At 41.5% G+C, this 17,328-nt stretch overlaps 1 protein-coding gene and 1 long non-coding RNA gene across 2 annotated transcripts in view; one reads left to right on the forward strand and one right to left on the reverse strand.

The window, feature by feature from the left end:
* The window catches only part of LOC117823684, a 170,877-nt gene that overhangs the window by 148,524 nt on the left and 5,025 nt on the right, over window positions 1-17,328 (reverse strand). The window lies entirely within an intron of this gene.
* On the forward strand, window positions 11,889-14,647 carry tmem121ab (transmembrane protein 121Ab). The gene is made up of 2 exons (XM_034698909.1): window positions 11,889-12,116; window positions 12,520-14,647. Exon 2 carries the CDS (start codon window positions 12,621-12,623, stop codon window positions 13,563-13,565), a length of 945 nt encoding a protein of 314 aa, XP_034554800.1. The 5' UTR covers window positions 11,889-12,116; window positions 12,520-12,620; the 3' UTR covers window positions 13,566-14,647.

Raw genomic sequence — 17,328 nt, forward strand, 5'->3', positions numbered from 1 at the left:
ACACCCTGAAAATGTTTTGCTGAAATGATGAATACTGAAGAGGATATGTGCGGTTTTGATGTCTCTTGGTAATCATTTCACCCCAAAGTGGGATAGAAAGTCAACAAAAAGGAATCGTGACTGGAATGAGCTATTGACGCCACATCCTGTCCCTTGAGGCGGACAGATTTGAAATGGCGGCAGTGAACACAGGAGGGGGAAGTGCAGAGCAGGGCAGGACGACAGAGCAAGTTTGTGAGAGGAAAAAAAAGAAGGAGGGGTGGGTTATTGACTTAAAGATTAAATGGATTTCTCTGTAAAACCAGTGGATGAAAATCTAACAACTCTAACATTGGTGCATGGGGAAATTAAAAGCGACAGGAGTGCGTATCAATATCAGGTTTCATGATACAGTTGTAAAGATCTGGGGTAATGGTAATCACCGCAGCGTTTTATGCTCTTTCGTGGTCCTCAATTCAAAAAATGAAAGAGGTGTCCAAAAGTCACTCAGAGAGGTAATCCAATCATCAGTGTGAGGGGTAGTCATAGTACAGTATTGTGCTTCAGAGCTGTTTTTTCAATGGATTTCAAATTAAGCTAATCTTAATTACTCAAATATTTTAAATTGTTATTAGTGGAGTACAAGTCCCAAAACTAAAAAGCCACAGACAAAACAGCTGGGACTTTTAATGTGGTCCATGCCTCACTGACTGCAATCTGGTAATTTTAATAAAAAAAAGGGAGAGAATGGGAGGTTGTTTCCAAGGGGGAGGTTATAATTACTTGATTACAGCTAACAGATGCATTAAAGGTTAGAGTACATCTGGGTTAAAGTAAGTTTTGTAGGTTAATTTGAAATGCCCCAAATCACAGGTGTACCTCCAATAAACCTGAATTTAAGTGAGGTTACCCTTTATGTGATTATGTTTTAAAAAGCCCCCAGCAGTGGTAGTGTTTCCTCATACTATCCTCTTTGAAAAATGGTGAAAGGAATCTTCAAGCATACCAACTAAACATCAATCAACTCTAACTTCATGTAGTATTGGCAAGACATTATAGTTTAACGTTTCAAGAGGCACTGATCTATGTTTTTTATGAGAAAAATGGCTCTAATGAACCCAATGTACAAGAGTCCTAAAACACTTTAAGCCAGAGAGACACAGTTAGCGAGTAGCTGGTGAATTTAGTGGAGCATTAAGCAGCTAAAGAGCCAGAAACTTCCCTCAGGAGTTTGTGGAAAGTAAAAAAGTGCTAAAAGGACAGTGAGTATTGGTCTAAAGTTCTTCATGTGGGAAGAAACATTATTAAAAATTAAGGCCAATGGTGCGCAGTGTCTGCTGAGTGTGGAAAAGGGCAGCTCAAACTTTTTTCATGTGGAAGAAAATGATGTCAGAATATGTCTTGGTTCTGTTCACAGCTTGTTCCACCCACACACGACTTAAAAAATCAAATCATGTAGCATTGGTCAAGTCTTCAGAACTTAGTTTTCACTTCCTCCCTCATCTTTTGATACTGAAGGTCTCTGATATTAAGTGGGAAGATATATTTTGTTGGAAAAAAAAGTGCCTCTGCTAATACAGATAGCTGGAGTGAAGCAAGAACTTTATTTTTTGTCTCACAAGAGTGACAACCTTTGGCAAATCTACAACACAATTAATAAAACAGTTTTTAAAAGTGCAGTCTGAGAGTCTAAAAGCCCTTTATGCTTCATATTATATAGATATGGATTGAACCCTCTGATGGATTCTCTGTGCTCATTGCATCAGTATTTCTGCACATTTTCAGGAAGCATCCAGATGTGCATCAAATTTTGCAGTACCACCGGAAATTGTGGGGGTGGTGTTGAGCACTGAGTAGCCAGCAATTCAAGCCAGAGCAGCGAAACACAATGCAGCTGGATACTTTGGAACGGGGCCGGGGGCATACTGGGACAAAGGTTGGCTCAGCCCACCCAAACTTGGGTCTTGCCTCATCATTCAGAAAGGAAAATAAAAGTTTGTTCAGCCAATTTATAAGGATGGCAGGTTGGTTTCCCTCTTGTGATTAGGTGGGCAGCCAACAGATCCCACTTGAATTCGCTGGGAACCAACTTCCTGTAGATGTTGTTTTGAATGCACACATTGCTCATACTCATCCAGATGCTGGCCAAGGGCTCAACAAATGGGCACATCTGCTACAAAGAGAGTCCACTGCATTAACTAACTTATGGAATAGGAATAGAATAAAGCCTGGTGCTTCAACATACACCAGAATACAAGAATTCAACCATATATATATATATATATTATTTAGAAATATTTTCAGTGTGTAGACAAGTAACACAACTACAGAAAAAATACAGACGTGGGAAAGAAAGACAAGTACACACATACAAATACATACCTACATAAATAAAAATAAAAAAATAGACAAGGAAAAACCTGCTCTAACAAGATAAATCATTATACATTTCTAATGAAGTATAGGTACATCACAAAAGCCAACACTTATACATATATAGCGACTTTTGGTCATTCTGGATAGGTAAGACAGAAATGGTTGCCACGTCTTGTCAAAGGCTGCAGAGTTGAGAGAAGCATTGTGTCGGATCTCCTCCATATGTAACAGATTTGTAATTTCTGCTAGCCAGGTCTTAAAAGAAGGGACATCCTCATTTTTCCAATGAGTTACATTTTTGCAATAACAATACCATATTGTATTGTTCTCTGATGTAAATGGATAAGAGTGGAAATATGTCTAGTGCCACCGAAGATCGATGTGCAAGGGTCAGGGGAGATGTCACAGTTATACACGTCAGAAAAACACTTGAAAATATCAGACCAGAACTGATTTAATTTGGGACAGAGCCAGAAAAGATGACCCAGAGTGCCCTCAGCCGACTTACATTTTGGGCAAGTTGGTGAGACAAAGGGATAAAAAGAGTGTAGTTTGGTGCAAGAGTAATGTAGCCTGTGGAGAAATTTAAACTGAATAAGTTGGTGTCTGGAATTTAGCAGTTGTGAATATCATTGAGATAAGTTTCCCAGTCCTCGTCCTTGATCGTCAGATCCGGGTTACCTTTAAATGTTGTATAGAGACTACACTATATGATGTGAAAAGTTGGGTGAATCTGGAAATGAGTCTCTTCGAGTCAGGGTCTTGGTTCATCAGAGTATACAGTTCAACAGAGGCGGCATTGACTGAAAGTGGGGAGCATTCTCACAGGTAAAATTAAACCTGTTGACACCCAAAATTTCCTTCGGGGGGAGAACCCCCAGACCCCAACTACACATAACCCCATGTGTCCCTATTAAAGGGAAGCATATGCACTTGCCTTGAACCAGTTCCAAGTGGTTTAAACCTCACATTTTCTGATTTCAATCAGATCACATTTAGCATCCTTTACCTGAATAATACAACCCTGACTACTAGTATCCCTTCTACGTGCCCACCCTGAGTTGGCTAGAAAGTATAGAATCACACTTGATGTTACTTCGCCTGGGCACAGGGACAGCCACAACCGAACAGTTGGACAGAGATTGGATGGGGACTGAATGTTGAAAGCCCCGGCAGACATCTGAAAGAATTGGAAGTGACACTCATTTTTAATTTCTCCCATTGGTCTTTCAAGGGGAAAATAATTCTCCATTTCTCCGCCTCACAGACCACTGCCTTCTACAACACTGACCCCAATTTTGAATCCTTCTCGACAGATGCACACCTCTTCACTGTCACCATGTTTGGAGTCAGAAACTTTTGACACTTCCTCTCTGGTGTAACTTTTCCCTTTGAGTGGCACCCTCAAGTGAAGGCATTAGCATCCATCCTATCATAAAGGAGGCACGGAAGTATGTGGGTAGTGATGGTTGTTTAAACAACTCATATCTCTTCTGTGCATTATCAAGAATGTGCCAGGTGATTCAATATGTATGGAAAGTCAAATGTATTCCAAAAAGAAAATAGCACTGTTGTTGTTTTGAACAGGCGTCATACACAACATTTCCTCCAAACCCACAATCCATCAAGTTAAATGTCACCAGTTTGACAGAATAAGGACAGTTAGTTGGTAGGCCATAACGGTGTGATGACAACACACAGAGAGCAGGCGGGAATGGACTGAGGAGTTTGCAACAAAACAGTGAAAAACCAAACAATGCCCAACAGAGACTTCAGCTTTAAGAATGCCGAGAAAAAAAACATGTTTCAGCCTTGACGAAATAATAAAAGGCTCAGATTGCAATTACACGTGCTGCGGGAGACACTCATTGATTCTTTAGCATACGGATGGTGAAACCCAGAATTCACTTTTCCAGGCAGGTGAGAGATGAAAGAAAGTCTCATTGAGCGATTGCACTGAATTACACAAGCTAATAGAACAGTTGCGTGGAGCTCACAGTGGTATAAAGAGTCAGAGCTATGTGTGTGCAACTCAATGTATTGACTTCATACTTTTGATTCCAACCTTTTAAGATTGCATGTTGCAAGAAATGAGATATTGCACACCTCTTTATCCCAAAGTTTGAACTTTTTGCAGCCGCTTTAGGAGCATCATATTTGGACAGTGCTTTATTATAGTCTCGCCTCGTCTCGTGTGTATATTTTGTGCAACTAGTCATTCTGTATTCGCCCCCTGTGTCACTGACTAACTGCCGGGTTGGGATGTCAGAGGACTGCTCTTCACTTTGATGATGACTCACTGTGGCATGCTGCCTTTGATCCTCTCCCCAGCTTTGTGAATAAAGAATACACTTTGATTGACGCTTCGCACATTATGGCCGTTTGAGAGTTGGCAGGGGAGAAAAAGACATGTCTGTCATGTTGAAAAGGGGGCTCCTGTCTCCGCTGCTGAGGGCCAAGTTAGAGGCGATGCACTCTGTAAGCTGCTTTCAACATCTAACCCTATATATAAGGCCTATTATCGGAGCCTCCCCTGCTTTACATCTATGCAGTTCTTTGTCGTGTGCTGTGCAGTTTGTTTGATTCCAGCAGGGTTTGATCAACACCCACGGCTATTTTAAAGCAGACAGCCTGAATGCAGATTGGGTTAGTTACAGTTATGTGCTGAAATGAACCCTTGGCGCTTATCACGCAGGGAATACGACATGGTGCAGATCTTCCTTAATCACGCATAATGGGTGATAAAATGCGCTTAAACCTACTGCTACAAAACATGGCCCTCTCCTTATCCTCCTTTATATTCTAGCCAAGTGTAACCTCAGAAGCAAGTACAAGAATATTATGCAGAATAGCAAGGATATAAAAGCAAGAGAACATTAAGAAACACACAAAACCTGCATTTGCCCTTGTCTGTTTGATGCGTGTGCCTTTGATTTGCAAGAAATAATTCTGAAGAACAAAAGCTGTCAGAAATAATGACCAAAAAAATGCAAAACAGTCGTGTTTCGAATTTCAACAAGCACCGTACTGATGCATTAGATACATTGGATATGCACTGTGAATAATGCACCACAGACAAGGCTAAGCCCTACGGGGGAAGCTGAGTCTGGTGGTTTTAATACGTTGAGGAAAATGTGCTGAGCGCCTCGGAGATGTCACACACATTCATCAGTGCGACGAAGGGGAATCAAGCTGACATCTCTGGATAAAGGCAGGATTGTTATTGGAGGGATGTGTTAACATGTATTCAGGGATTTGGGAGGATATAATACAGTGCGATGTTATAATCAGTGCAGGATGTATGTGATCAGTGTGTGGTATCAAGGAAGTGAAAGATGGGATTAAGACGTGACCCGAGGATCCTGTCAGCAAAGTTTCAGGCGAGGAGCGTGCGTGTGTTTGTGTGTGAAATTTCCCCACATGCACACATGATTTACATGCGAGTGTGCACAAGTGTTTATTTGCCTGAGCTGTGCAGAGCTTTACTCTGTGTACTGGGAGAATTCAAAGCAATCTGCCACCTCTCCTGAAAGTAACCAAGCTCCGACTGTAACACAAAGGACAGCACAGGACACCTGCCGAGATGATGGAGATGGCGAGCAGCCAAGATGACATATGGGTCTCATTCTGGCCCTAATGAAGACAACCTGACATAAATATCGGACAAAACGGACTGCTCTGGAGCATGGCATCGTCCCAGAGCAGCGTTGCTGACATTGACGGACAGATTTGATCAAACCTCGGGTGGTGTTGAGGCGTTGAGGAGAAAAGTGAGAAGCATAAGCGTGCAAGGAAAGCAGAGTTGGGGTTGTGGTATGATAAATTTAATGCATAACAATACGGTTCTCCAAAAGTAAAAGCATCTCAGTGTTCTTTGAAGCTTTCAGGTAACAGAGCAACACATTTCACAGTTGCCGGATGAGATGATTTCGTTGTAAACAAGTGCAGGCTCAAGGTGTATGAACTGTCAGAATATCTGAGTGTTCAAGTGAGAAAAGCTTCCTTAAGCTGTGAAGACGTCACTATCCTTAAGCTCTGAGACGGTGTCAAAAAGACAAACATCGGAGGCGAGAACACAGGTAATTAAGATAAGTTGGAGGTTGAAAGGGAACTGTTTTTGTGCAAATTCAAAAGGCAGCACCTGGAAACAGCAGCAGTTATACACTTTAGACTTTTTTCCTTACAAAGTAGAGAGGGGGAAGAACCCTGTGCCAAAATACTCTTCTTCCAGTTATGCTGACTGTCTTCTTCCTTGGCCTGAACAGACCTCCCCGTTGTTTTTTAGAACAATCAGCAAAACAAACTAAAACAAATGTGCAGTAATCCAGCCCGCTGCCCCAACCTTTGTCCTTGTGGTGATCCATGTTTAAGCCTGCAGCCAGCGAGGGAGCCTACAACTGCCTGACAAGGAAGCTCTGGCTGTTTAGAGAGATAATAACTTGGACCACAGATGCAGTAATAGCCTCCCCCTGAGAAGAAATGTTGCACTGCCAGTTCACAGCCTTCAATGTTGTCTATTTATAGTGCAACATAATTAATATGCTGTAATTGTAGCGTGTAAGTAAAGCTGCAATGTACAGAGCGCAGTGCAAACAAGCCCCAGTGTTCTCGCAGGAGGAAAAAAAGTCAAGCAAAGATGTAAAACGATAGTCGACACGGCTGTCAAATCACATATCAGCGGACATTTCTTTCCTTCTTTTCTCTATTTCTGCAATGACACTAAGGGCTAATCTCCAGCCTGGGGTGATACATTATAAATGCTGAGCGTAGTATGCAAAACAGAGCAGTGCATTTCTGTCATGATTTCACACTGACAAAGGCACTTTTCTACCCTACATGACAGAAAGGATTAATAATCATCCATTACTGTCAGAGATCATCAGCTTCCTGTGTCGTACAGCGCCAAATCACGCCACAGATCCTTGTTTCGCCGCTGATGTCGTAATTCCTGGGAGGTTAAAAACCATCCAATTTAGCTGCTCCCGTATTATCACGCCGGCTGTAATCCGTTCATTAGGGAAAACAATCTCAAAGTCTTTTTTTTTTTTTTAGAATTAATGGCATTTAAATGGTGATGTGATGTACTGTATATGAGGAAGCAGCCTCCCTTATAGTATGTTAATGATCCCTAGCATTCTGCTAATCAGTCAATTAATCACCATCTTATGAATTTAATCTCTTACTTAGGCCCTGTTCTACATAATGGGTTTTAAACATTCAAATCCATGCTTGGATTACAAATGAGGCTCATTCTGATACCATGAACCTCTTTGACTGGGCTTTTATTGACACACTTTGATTTGACATGTTATCAGATGTTACATTTCCTCTTCAAGAACAGTGAATATGTTGGCATGACTTTGCAAAATGTGCCTGATAAACTTGCCAGGAGCAGTGAATGTTCTAAAGTTTTTTTCCTCTAAGACATACATACAGTACATAGTGTGTTTGTGTTTTAAAGAATGATACTTTCTGATGAAGACTAACCTCTTCACAATCTCTGGATCTCATTCAAAAAAAGCTCAAAAGCACATATTGCTTTGTTGATTTCACACAGCACGGTTGAAAACAAACTCATGTTTATTTATCACATACTCAAATCTCTCGCATCAAGGGCTCAGTAAGCCTGAATGGGAGTGAAAAAGAAGCTTTTAGTGTAGAACAGAATAAACATAACGATGATACAAGTCGTGGATTGTTTTTTTTTTTAATGACTCCAATTTAAATATCACTTCAAAAGTGAGCAGTTTACTAAATAGGATCCTTAAATGGCAGGAGCACACTTTTACAAAAATGGCATGAAGTTTTAGAGAGACAGAAATGGAAGCTGGTGACTAAGTTTTGATTTTAATAGTTCTCTTTTCTTTACTCAGAATTCGCTTACTTTCTAGCTACAGGTAGACGTTGTTCTAGAAAAGTGCTTCAGAACTGAAGACACATTTTATTGAATCACTTTTAACTTTTTCCAATGGTGTCCTGGTAGGGGTCGACTAGTCTGAAAAATATAAACAGACTGCAAGCTGTTGTGAAGATGTGCAGCAGGGTTGCGGGCACATCCCTGCCTGTCATGCCTTCATCCAGCCAGGACCCTCAGCAAGGCCTGGTCCATCGTGGCTGACCTGTGCCATCCTCTTTTTTGTGAATTTCGCTGGCTTCCCTCAGGCCGCAGATACGCAATGCCAATAAGCAGGACAAATAGAAAAAGGAACTCTTTTGTCCCGGTAACAGCTTGACTGCTTCATGATGCCACATAGCTATTGTTTTTATGTTGTTATTGTTTTAAATGTTTTATTGCCGGTGTAATTTGTTGTTTTGTTTTTGTTTATGTCACCGCTGACTGAAAGACAAATTGTCCCCCGGATAATAAAGAAACCTTGATTTGATTTGATTTGATTTGATTTGATTTGATTTGAAAATGTTTATTTCGGACATGTCAAAAAATAAATACAAATTTAACAAAAAGACATACCCGAAAAAAGAAAAATGCAAACGTCACAACCAATGCAAAAAAAATCTAAACAAAACAAAGCTGTTTCATCACTGATATAAATTCTGTAACATGTCCAGAAAAGAGTGGGAAGAAGTAACACTTACCTTGAAACCTTGAACCTTGATTTCTTTTATAAAGGGATTACCAACATTTTTTAAAAATCAGCTGACCTCAGCTTGACACCATTTGTAATTGATTTATATTTTTCATAATTATCAATCTGATCATTACAGAAAATGAAGGAAAAAAACAAAAACAACAGGCTATAGACCCCTTTACTGTTTTTAAACAGTTATGGCTGCGTGCGCATCATGGCAACCGAAGTCCTGCAGAGTACAACAATTTGCCAAGCTACGCAAGGGAGTTGACCATAAAAAACTGCAATTTTTACCTACACAAACTCACTTTTACAAACAGTAAAGGACTTCCAGCTCTGTGTGAAATCAGTGAGTGGATAGAAGACGTCAGCAAGTGGACGGATATTTAGTTGATGGACGTCTTTAGTAGAGAAACCAGCGTGTACACCAGAGAGTGATTAAGCACACAAGTCAGTCCATGCCTAGGACTACATTATCTAGACATGGAGACCATTGATTCTGATAACCAACAACAGAACAACCAGGCACTTTGATGCTACCCACACTTTTAATTTAGTGTTTGAAGCTAGCTAACTCATCTGAATGAATGGAGCTAAACGCCACTTCTGTTGCCAAAATGCGCACGCACCTCTTAATGATGTATGCTGTAAAGCGCTCTATTGATTTTGGGAGGAAATGGGTTAGCTCACGCCTTGTTTTGTCCAGTTTCTACATTGTGTGTATGTTAGGAGGTTGGCTAGCAAGAGCAGGCTTATCAAACATGTACCTTCTCTTTTGATAGCTGACCCTCATTTTTCAACTTTGGCAGTACCTCAAGTGTGTTAGGTGGTGTACAGTCAGGAATGCATAGCTTCCTGAGCACATTTACAGTGATGTTCGCAGTGTCACCATTTGTCATACTGTCACATTTACACACTTGTGTTTGGGACCGTTTAATTTTCCTTTTAATAATTTTTTCGGACGTTGACAAAGCGTTGAATTCCAGTACACAAAGGCTTCATTGGTGGAACGCTTAGTTTATAAGGTTAAAGAGACACTTTACAAACTTTACACCAAAAAGTCAAACTAAGTGTCATGGAGAGCGCCATTCCGCCATTCATGACAGATATAAAATGAAAAACTCTTTCACACTGTGGAGGGCTCTGGAGGGAGCTCTCCACAGTGTGAAAGAATTACCCTGACGTCACTGTCGTTTCTTTCTATTATTAGATAGAGATGGTGGGGAGATGACAGGAAATGAGACAGAGAGAGGCAGGAATCAACGTGTATCAAAAGGTCCCTTCATGCTCAACTCATGTTGCTTTGATTTTGACCTTATTCTGGGTTCTGCATCTCAATATAAAAGCCATAACTCCTCACTGGGGTTCCCCTGAGAGATGGATGTTTGATTTTTATACAAAAAGTAGGCTTTTTAACTCATCTGGTTTTTTTTAACGTTGAGATTTTTCAGTCATACTGACATAAGCAGCGGGATAACTGTTCTGAGCTTTCAGAAGATCTAGACTAAACATTATTAATTCCTGTCTGAGTCTGTATGTCAGATTAGATTACCCTCATTGTTGCAGCAGTGGAATATTTTGGGATGGCTACCTCCAAGGCAGAAGTTTCATGGTCACTTGCTTCAGTCTGGTTACAAAAGTGCTGCAGTACTCTCTGAATATCTGGAATTGAAACATACCTCGACTGACAGAAACACTAATGTGATTTATTTGTGTTCCGCTTGGAGGACTCAGTGACAGGAGGAGCAGAGGAAACGAACAGAACATTACAGAGTGACAGATAAATTGTAGTTCCTGCAAAAATCTCACCAAACTCAGACTGGGAGAGACATATCTGCTCAATTAACACCTTTCACTGCCTTTTACCTCGCCTTGATTTCTCTATATGCTAATATTTGGACATGCAAAGTTATTTATTGATGAAGCTGGCTCACAAGGTGGTGGGCTCCTGCCGGCTAGTTAAGCACTCAGCATCTGTACAGTTTTTTATGCGTTTAATATTTTAATAAGCACTGTAAACGTCAGACTAGACTGTCGATGAGATGCACCAACTGACCCAGCCTGTCACACGCCTGGACACACACATCAGCAGGAGGGCTAAAACAGGACAAAACAGAACACCTTGAGGCATCGTTCATCAGAAATAGACTGTAATCAGAGGCTGGATTGAGCTCATACTGCATGTACAATAGGCACATTGTGGCTAAAATGTGGTTTTATTACATTTTTAACATTCAATTTAAAACAGAAGCCCAACAATCTTTGAGTACATTCATCCTGGAAGCGTAACTCAATTTTTTTATTAGAAACTGCCATACTGAACCAATAAATGTTCAGGAAATGAATGATTTTACGCCATTTTCCAAGTTACACCTGCCTAAGAAGAAAAAAGTAGTGCCATCTAATTTAGATAAAAGAAGAGGTGCAGAGCAGTTAGCATCTATATGAGACTTTAAAATTGGTTTCTTCGATTTCTCGTAATAAATCCTTTATTCATTTAACTCCCTAAATTAAACTACTGGGTGTTATAGCCCCAAATATGCAGAATATAATAACATTACCATTGGAGCATATTGAGCCATGAATCCAGATGTCTTGTGACACATCCCAGACAACAGAGGGGTAATGACATCCTGCAGCAGTCTCACTCCAACATGTGCAATATGTTCTGCCCTATCAATAGTGCAGGAGGCTTTATTTGAGCCAAGCTGACACATTACTTGGCTCCTCATATGTGAAGGGCCGTTGGCAATGAAAACTGTGTTATATGGCCCAGTAGTGCTGACAGGTTTCTTTCTCCCTCTCTTCCCCCCTCCCCCCCTGCCCTCTGTTCTTTATTTCCCTCTTCCAGGCTGAAGAGAGGCCGGCACGTGGCAGGAGGAAGAGGAGGGGGAAAGGATGGATCTTCAGCTTGGTGTGAGAGCCTCCCCCCAGGGAAGCCGACGTCGGACGCAAGGCCTCATGGGCCGTTGACCTGCTGTCTCCGTGATTTATGGCGGCTGGGGGCCTCTGGCCACTGCAGACTCCTCTCCTCTCTCTCTTCAGTTTCCCGTCACACTCGCCGCAGGACTGCAAGGAGCCACACACACTGCACCACTGTCTCCAGGAGGATCCGAAGAGGGGTTCCACGCACATGCTGAGCTGCAGCACACCCTCTGCTTCATACACTGCCTGGTACAAAAATAAACACCCCCATAAACATTTCTACACTGCAGCACCGTGTCTGGCAATCCCATCACATGTCCATTAGACCAAAACAAGTATTCTCCATTTGACTGTGCGCGGATTACTATCAGTCATGGTGTGTCAGCTGTAGAGCCCTGAGTGTAGTAGCTGCTCATGAGCAGAGGCGGATCAATGGAAGTGCGCTGAGTAACGAGGTGAAGCTCCTTTATCCACATGGTCTGAGAGCAATCAGCAGCCAGAATATCTTCGCTGACTCTACACACTGCTTGGCTTCTTCATCACAATAACCGTCATTGTCTTGGGACTAACAGTGCTGTGACTTATAGTATTGTTTTAATATCAGGCACACTTGCAAGACATTAACTCCTGGAAACCCCCTTTCTCTCCCCAGCTGGAAGGTTTGGAGAGGAAACGCTGCTGTATTCACCTTCTTGACTGGACTTTCTATTGGAAGCTGGAGACTGAGAGTGAGAGCCAGCAGGTGCCCTCACCATGGTGTTGCCGCCCCCAGACAAACGCCACGTGTGCCTGACCACCATCGTCATTATGACCAGCATGGCCTTCATGGATGCCTACCTGGTGGAGCAGAACCAGGGTCCCAGGAAGATTGGGGTTTGTATAATAGTGCTAGTAGGGGATGTTTGCTTCCTCATAGTCTTGCGGTATGTGGCCGTGTGGGTTGGTGCTGAGGTGCGCACCGCCCGAAGAGGCTACGCAATGATCCTTTGGTTTTTGTACATCTTCGTCCTGGAGATCAAGCTCTACTTTGTCTTCCAGAATTGCAAGGCAGACAGGAAGAGTTTGGAGACAGTGGCCAGGAAGGCTTTGACGTTATTATTATCTGTATGTGTACCAGGTTTATACTTGGTTCTGGTTGCTCTGGATAGTATGGAGTACGTAAGAACTTTCCGAAAGAAGGAGGACATGAGGAGTCGTCTATTCTGGGTGGCGCTGGACCTGCTAGACCTGCTGGATATCCAAGCCAACTTGTGGGAGCCCCAGCGGACAGGCCTGCCCATCTGGGCCGAGGGCCTGATGTTCTTCTACTGCTACATTCTGCTGCTCATCCTACCCTGTGTATCACTCAGTGAGATCAGCATGCAGGGTGAGCACATGACGCCCCAGAAGATGATGCTGTACCCAGTTCTGAGCCTGGTCACTATCAATGTGGTCACTATCCTTATACGAGGTGTAAACATGATTCTGTTTCAGGACAGCCGTGTTTCCACCATCTTTGTCGGAAAGAATGTGGTGGCCATCGCCACCAAGGCATCCACCTTCTTAGAGTACCGCAGGCAGGTGAAGGAGTTCCCCCACCCCCAGAACGCAATGGCACTCGAGCTGCAGCAGAACTCTGTGAGTCACACGCAGCCACTGCCAAATGCTACCAGTTTGCCACACGAACCTTCGCCAGCGCAGGACGTCATTGACACATGACCGCCAGCACCAGACTGAACTCCATTAGAAAACTGAACACTTTTTTAGGACAGCTCAAGGAGTGGAAATAGATAGAGAAATCAGCTGCATGACAGGATGATATTCTGCTCTAGTCATGCCCACATGAACTGCTGTGAAACCATAAAAGAGATTTTCAGCATCACCTGCCTGTCAGAACACACTGTATACGTACTCTTGACTCTGAGTGCAGCGTGCAGACTGTAGAAATCAAGTCAAAGGTTTTTCTTGTGCTGTTGTGTTTTTAATTGTTTCCAATGTTTTAAAAGTTCAAACTTTTATTAAGAGACAATCTCTGCATTGCGCAGACCACTGACATTATGTTTGTGTAAAATGGACAGCTGGTTCCCCCTTGGTGAGTATCTTGTATTTTTTTTCTAAAGGTCACATTTTTAACAGTGCATCTGTGGCATTTCCTTTGAATTCCAGCACCAAAGGACAAAGCACTCAGCGTGAAGCACTGATGGAAAGGAGGAGCAGAGAGTGACACGGGTCAGTCAAAGGGGGTAACTTTGCTGTGCTAGAGCAGGGGTGGTGTCAGAAGAATGCTTATCTGTTTGGGTTCTGCTGAGAAAGGAGCACTGTGGAAGCTGCTGCCTCGGTCAGTGTGACGCTTTACGACCAAAGGTCTGATTAAAGCACTAGAGCTCAGCACTATACCATCTACTGCAGGCACCCAAGCGTGTGTTTTACTGTGCGTGTGTGTGTGTGTGCGTGTGCGTGTGTGTGTGCGTGCGTCTCTATGAGCACCCACACTAGTCTATAGAGTATGTATACCTGCAAGCGTAGGCGTTCACCACAGGAGGTTTAGGCTATTTCATGTTGTTTTGGAGCAAATGTGAGTGGTTGGTGTGTGTAATGACTTGCAAATGAGAAAAAATCTGTTGAAAAAACACAGTATGATGGCAGTGAGATACTTATTGTTTCCTGTACTGTACATTCCTCTTAAACTAGCTCAAGCCTTGAAGTTGGAGAACGCAGAGATGAGTCAAGAGAGCGCCTCACTTAAAAATGGACAAAAAAAAGAACTCATAAATACAAAAATAAACAAACAGAAAAATACTTTTCTGATGATATTCAGTTTATTATTATCATTATTATCATTATTATGTATATTCTTTACTTGTTGGAGGCAAATGATGTTTTAATAAAAGTATTATTACAAGAATAATGACGAGAGTGTGGTGTCTTTCTCTAGATTGGTCATTAGGGTTGAATAAATATTATTTTTAGCTATATCAAAGACCATCTGGTGCTCTTGTACTTGAAAGCAGCTGTACACAACCGCAACATAACAGTAGAGCAGCTACTGTGATGTTTCACATGCACATAAATATTCAGGCTGTGCAGCCTCCTTCTGGACTCTGGCATTAGTTTTCTCCCCCTCAGGCTACCACATTTGGGGAAGGCAAGCTGAGGATTTATGTTTGAAATATGATGAAAATGTATGAACCCAACGGTTTCCTCCTTCAGCTCTTTATCACCGACCCATTCTTTTTTGTTCTGTTACATCTAATCCTCACTGATCTGTTATCTGTTATCAACTACAAAAACAGCCGCTTCTGTTTTTGCTTTTCATGGTCAATTTTTGTGTTCTGACTCAAAGGGTTTTGCTGGGGTCAGCGCTGTGAGTAAAGTCACTTTAGTGTCCTCGCGTTAACGAAGGTTAACTGCTGACCTCAGCTCACAGAGACGCACTCTCAGACCATCATGGCCTCACTCCATTAACGATAACTGTCAGCCCCGGAGTGACAAAGAGGCTGAGGATTACGGGCGAGTGACGTTTCTTTTTGCTCAACAGACGCATTTACAAAGATCATTGTGATTGCCTTCATGGTTCTCAATATACTGCAGAGCCACATTGTATTTGAAACACTGAAACCACTTCAAAATGACTGGACCACAAAAACTAGACCAAACTGCAACCCAATTTGTATTTATATAAAAAGGAATATGTGAGTTTATTTAAATGTTGGTGTAAAGCTGGTATTGATTTATGTGTCTCTCGTTTGGAGGGGGAAAGTAAAGACAAAAGTCAGAATGCAAGTCTGCTGGCTGCAGGGGTATTTGACAATATAACTCACAGCAACAGCAGAGTAATTTTCTTTGCTTATATCCAGGTAAGATTGTGCTTGGTTGGCAAATTCTCCAAGCAAAAGTATTTTTGCTTAATTAAAAACTAAGAAGTTACATAGTTGCTGCCATCATCATCATCATCATCATCATCATCATCATCATCATCATCATTTAACTGGGTGAGCTGGACCGGTTTGGGGTCTCCAGCATCTGTACTAATCTCCTCCAGGAATCTCTTCTGTGGAAACATATTGATTGTTCTTTCCAGTGGAGTATTAAATATTTCTAAGGCGTATCTCTCCGGGCATATCCAGCTCTTTCTGGCTGCCAGTTTTCAGCTCAGCTCCTGTCTTCCAGTTACACTCCACCATAAGGCCTAATTACAGAGCTGTGAGACAGAAAAGTATTGGGTAACTTTGACAGTGTAGTTTCTGCGCTGTTAGCAGGAGATTTTCGGCTGTAGAATTCCTTTTCAGACTGATAACTGGAAAAAACTTGATGGCTGTGGAAAGTTGTGTTTAAGGTTACGTTGTTGTGTTTTGTTTTGTTTTGTTTTACTTTACTTATAATTAATTAGTTATAAATGGCCCCTCGGGGCTCCAAATGCTGCCTGTCCAGTGGAATTCCTGATACTTTAGGTTACTCAATTCTACTGTTGAAGTTTCAGTAGTAAAAGGACACTGGAAATATCTGAAGATTGGCAGACCTTATGTAATGGGGTCTTCTGCCAGGTTTTTAGCAAAAAGTTCAACTTCATTGACCGTTGATTCTTTGTCTTACAGAATGTTACCCCTAAACTCTTCAGTCCTATCAGAAAGCTGACAACATCGCAAGCTTCAAAGAACATATCAAAGAGAATTCCCATCAGATTTTGTGGTAAAAGTTCAAGTTCTTTGACCACTCTTTGACCCCCAAAATGTTAACCTTTGTGTCAGGTTGAATCCATAACACGAACCACTTCAACTCTACCTACCAGGACATGGAAATAAATCTCAAGCTGGCAGAAAAAATTGCTGAAGATGGGAATACAAAGAGAACAATTTTTTTACATTAAGATGCGGTGTATAATATCGTAAAAAGCTACTTTTTACAGTCCTGTATTTGTGTGTTTATGGAGGTTTACAGCATCATCTAAATGCTACACTGTCAGAAAGATCTATCACAATTAACTGAACAACCTACAGGTCCTATTTTAACCCTCCTGTTATGTTCGTATCTCTGGAACAGCAATAATGTTCATGGGTCAATTTGACCTGGGACATATTGAATTATCCAAAAGTATCAGAACCCCCAAAAATCCCAATACACTTTTTTTTAATCTATTTTTTTACTCCATTACTAACCATTTAAATCTAGATTTAGTCCATTGGTGTTCTTTAATTCTCACAGATTATGGTTCAATGAGGATAACTCACTTGTTTTTCATTAAAATTAATGTTAAAACTGTTTTTAAAGTACATTAGAAAGCCCTAAATATAAACACAATAGTTACATGACATTTTTTTGTTTATTTTATTCTACATTTTATTTTTATTTTTTTTATGAAGTGATGTTGATAAATTAACATGACACCTCTTCTTTCACATGATGCCCAGATTTTTATGCTGCATCTAGCTGGTTTGGAAGGCATGTATTGCCTAAAATAGACTTTAAAAGGGCCAATTTGACC

The sequence above is a fragment of the Notolabrus celidotus genome, chromosome 13 (assembly GCF_009762535.1).
Source record: "Notolabrus celidotus isolate fNotCel1 chromosome 13, fNotCel1.pri, whole genome shotgun sequence".
NCBI lineage: Eukaryota > Metazoa > Chordata > Actinopteri > Labriformes > Labridae > Notolabrus > Notolabrus celidotus.

Excerpts from the sequence above, each read along its gene's own strand:
- tmem121ab (XM_034698909.1), top strand. The coding sequence starts at position 12,621 with ATGGTGTTGCCGCCCCCAGACAAACGCCACGTGTGCCTGACCACCATC.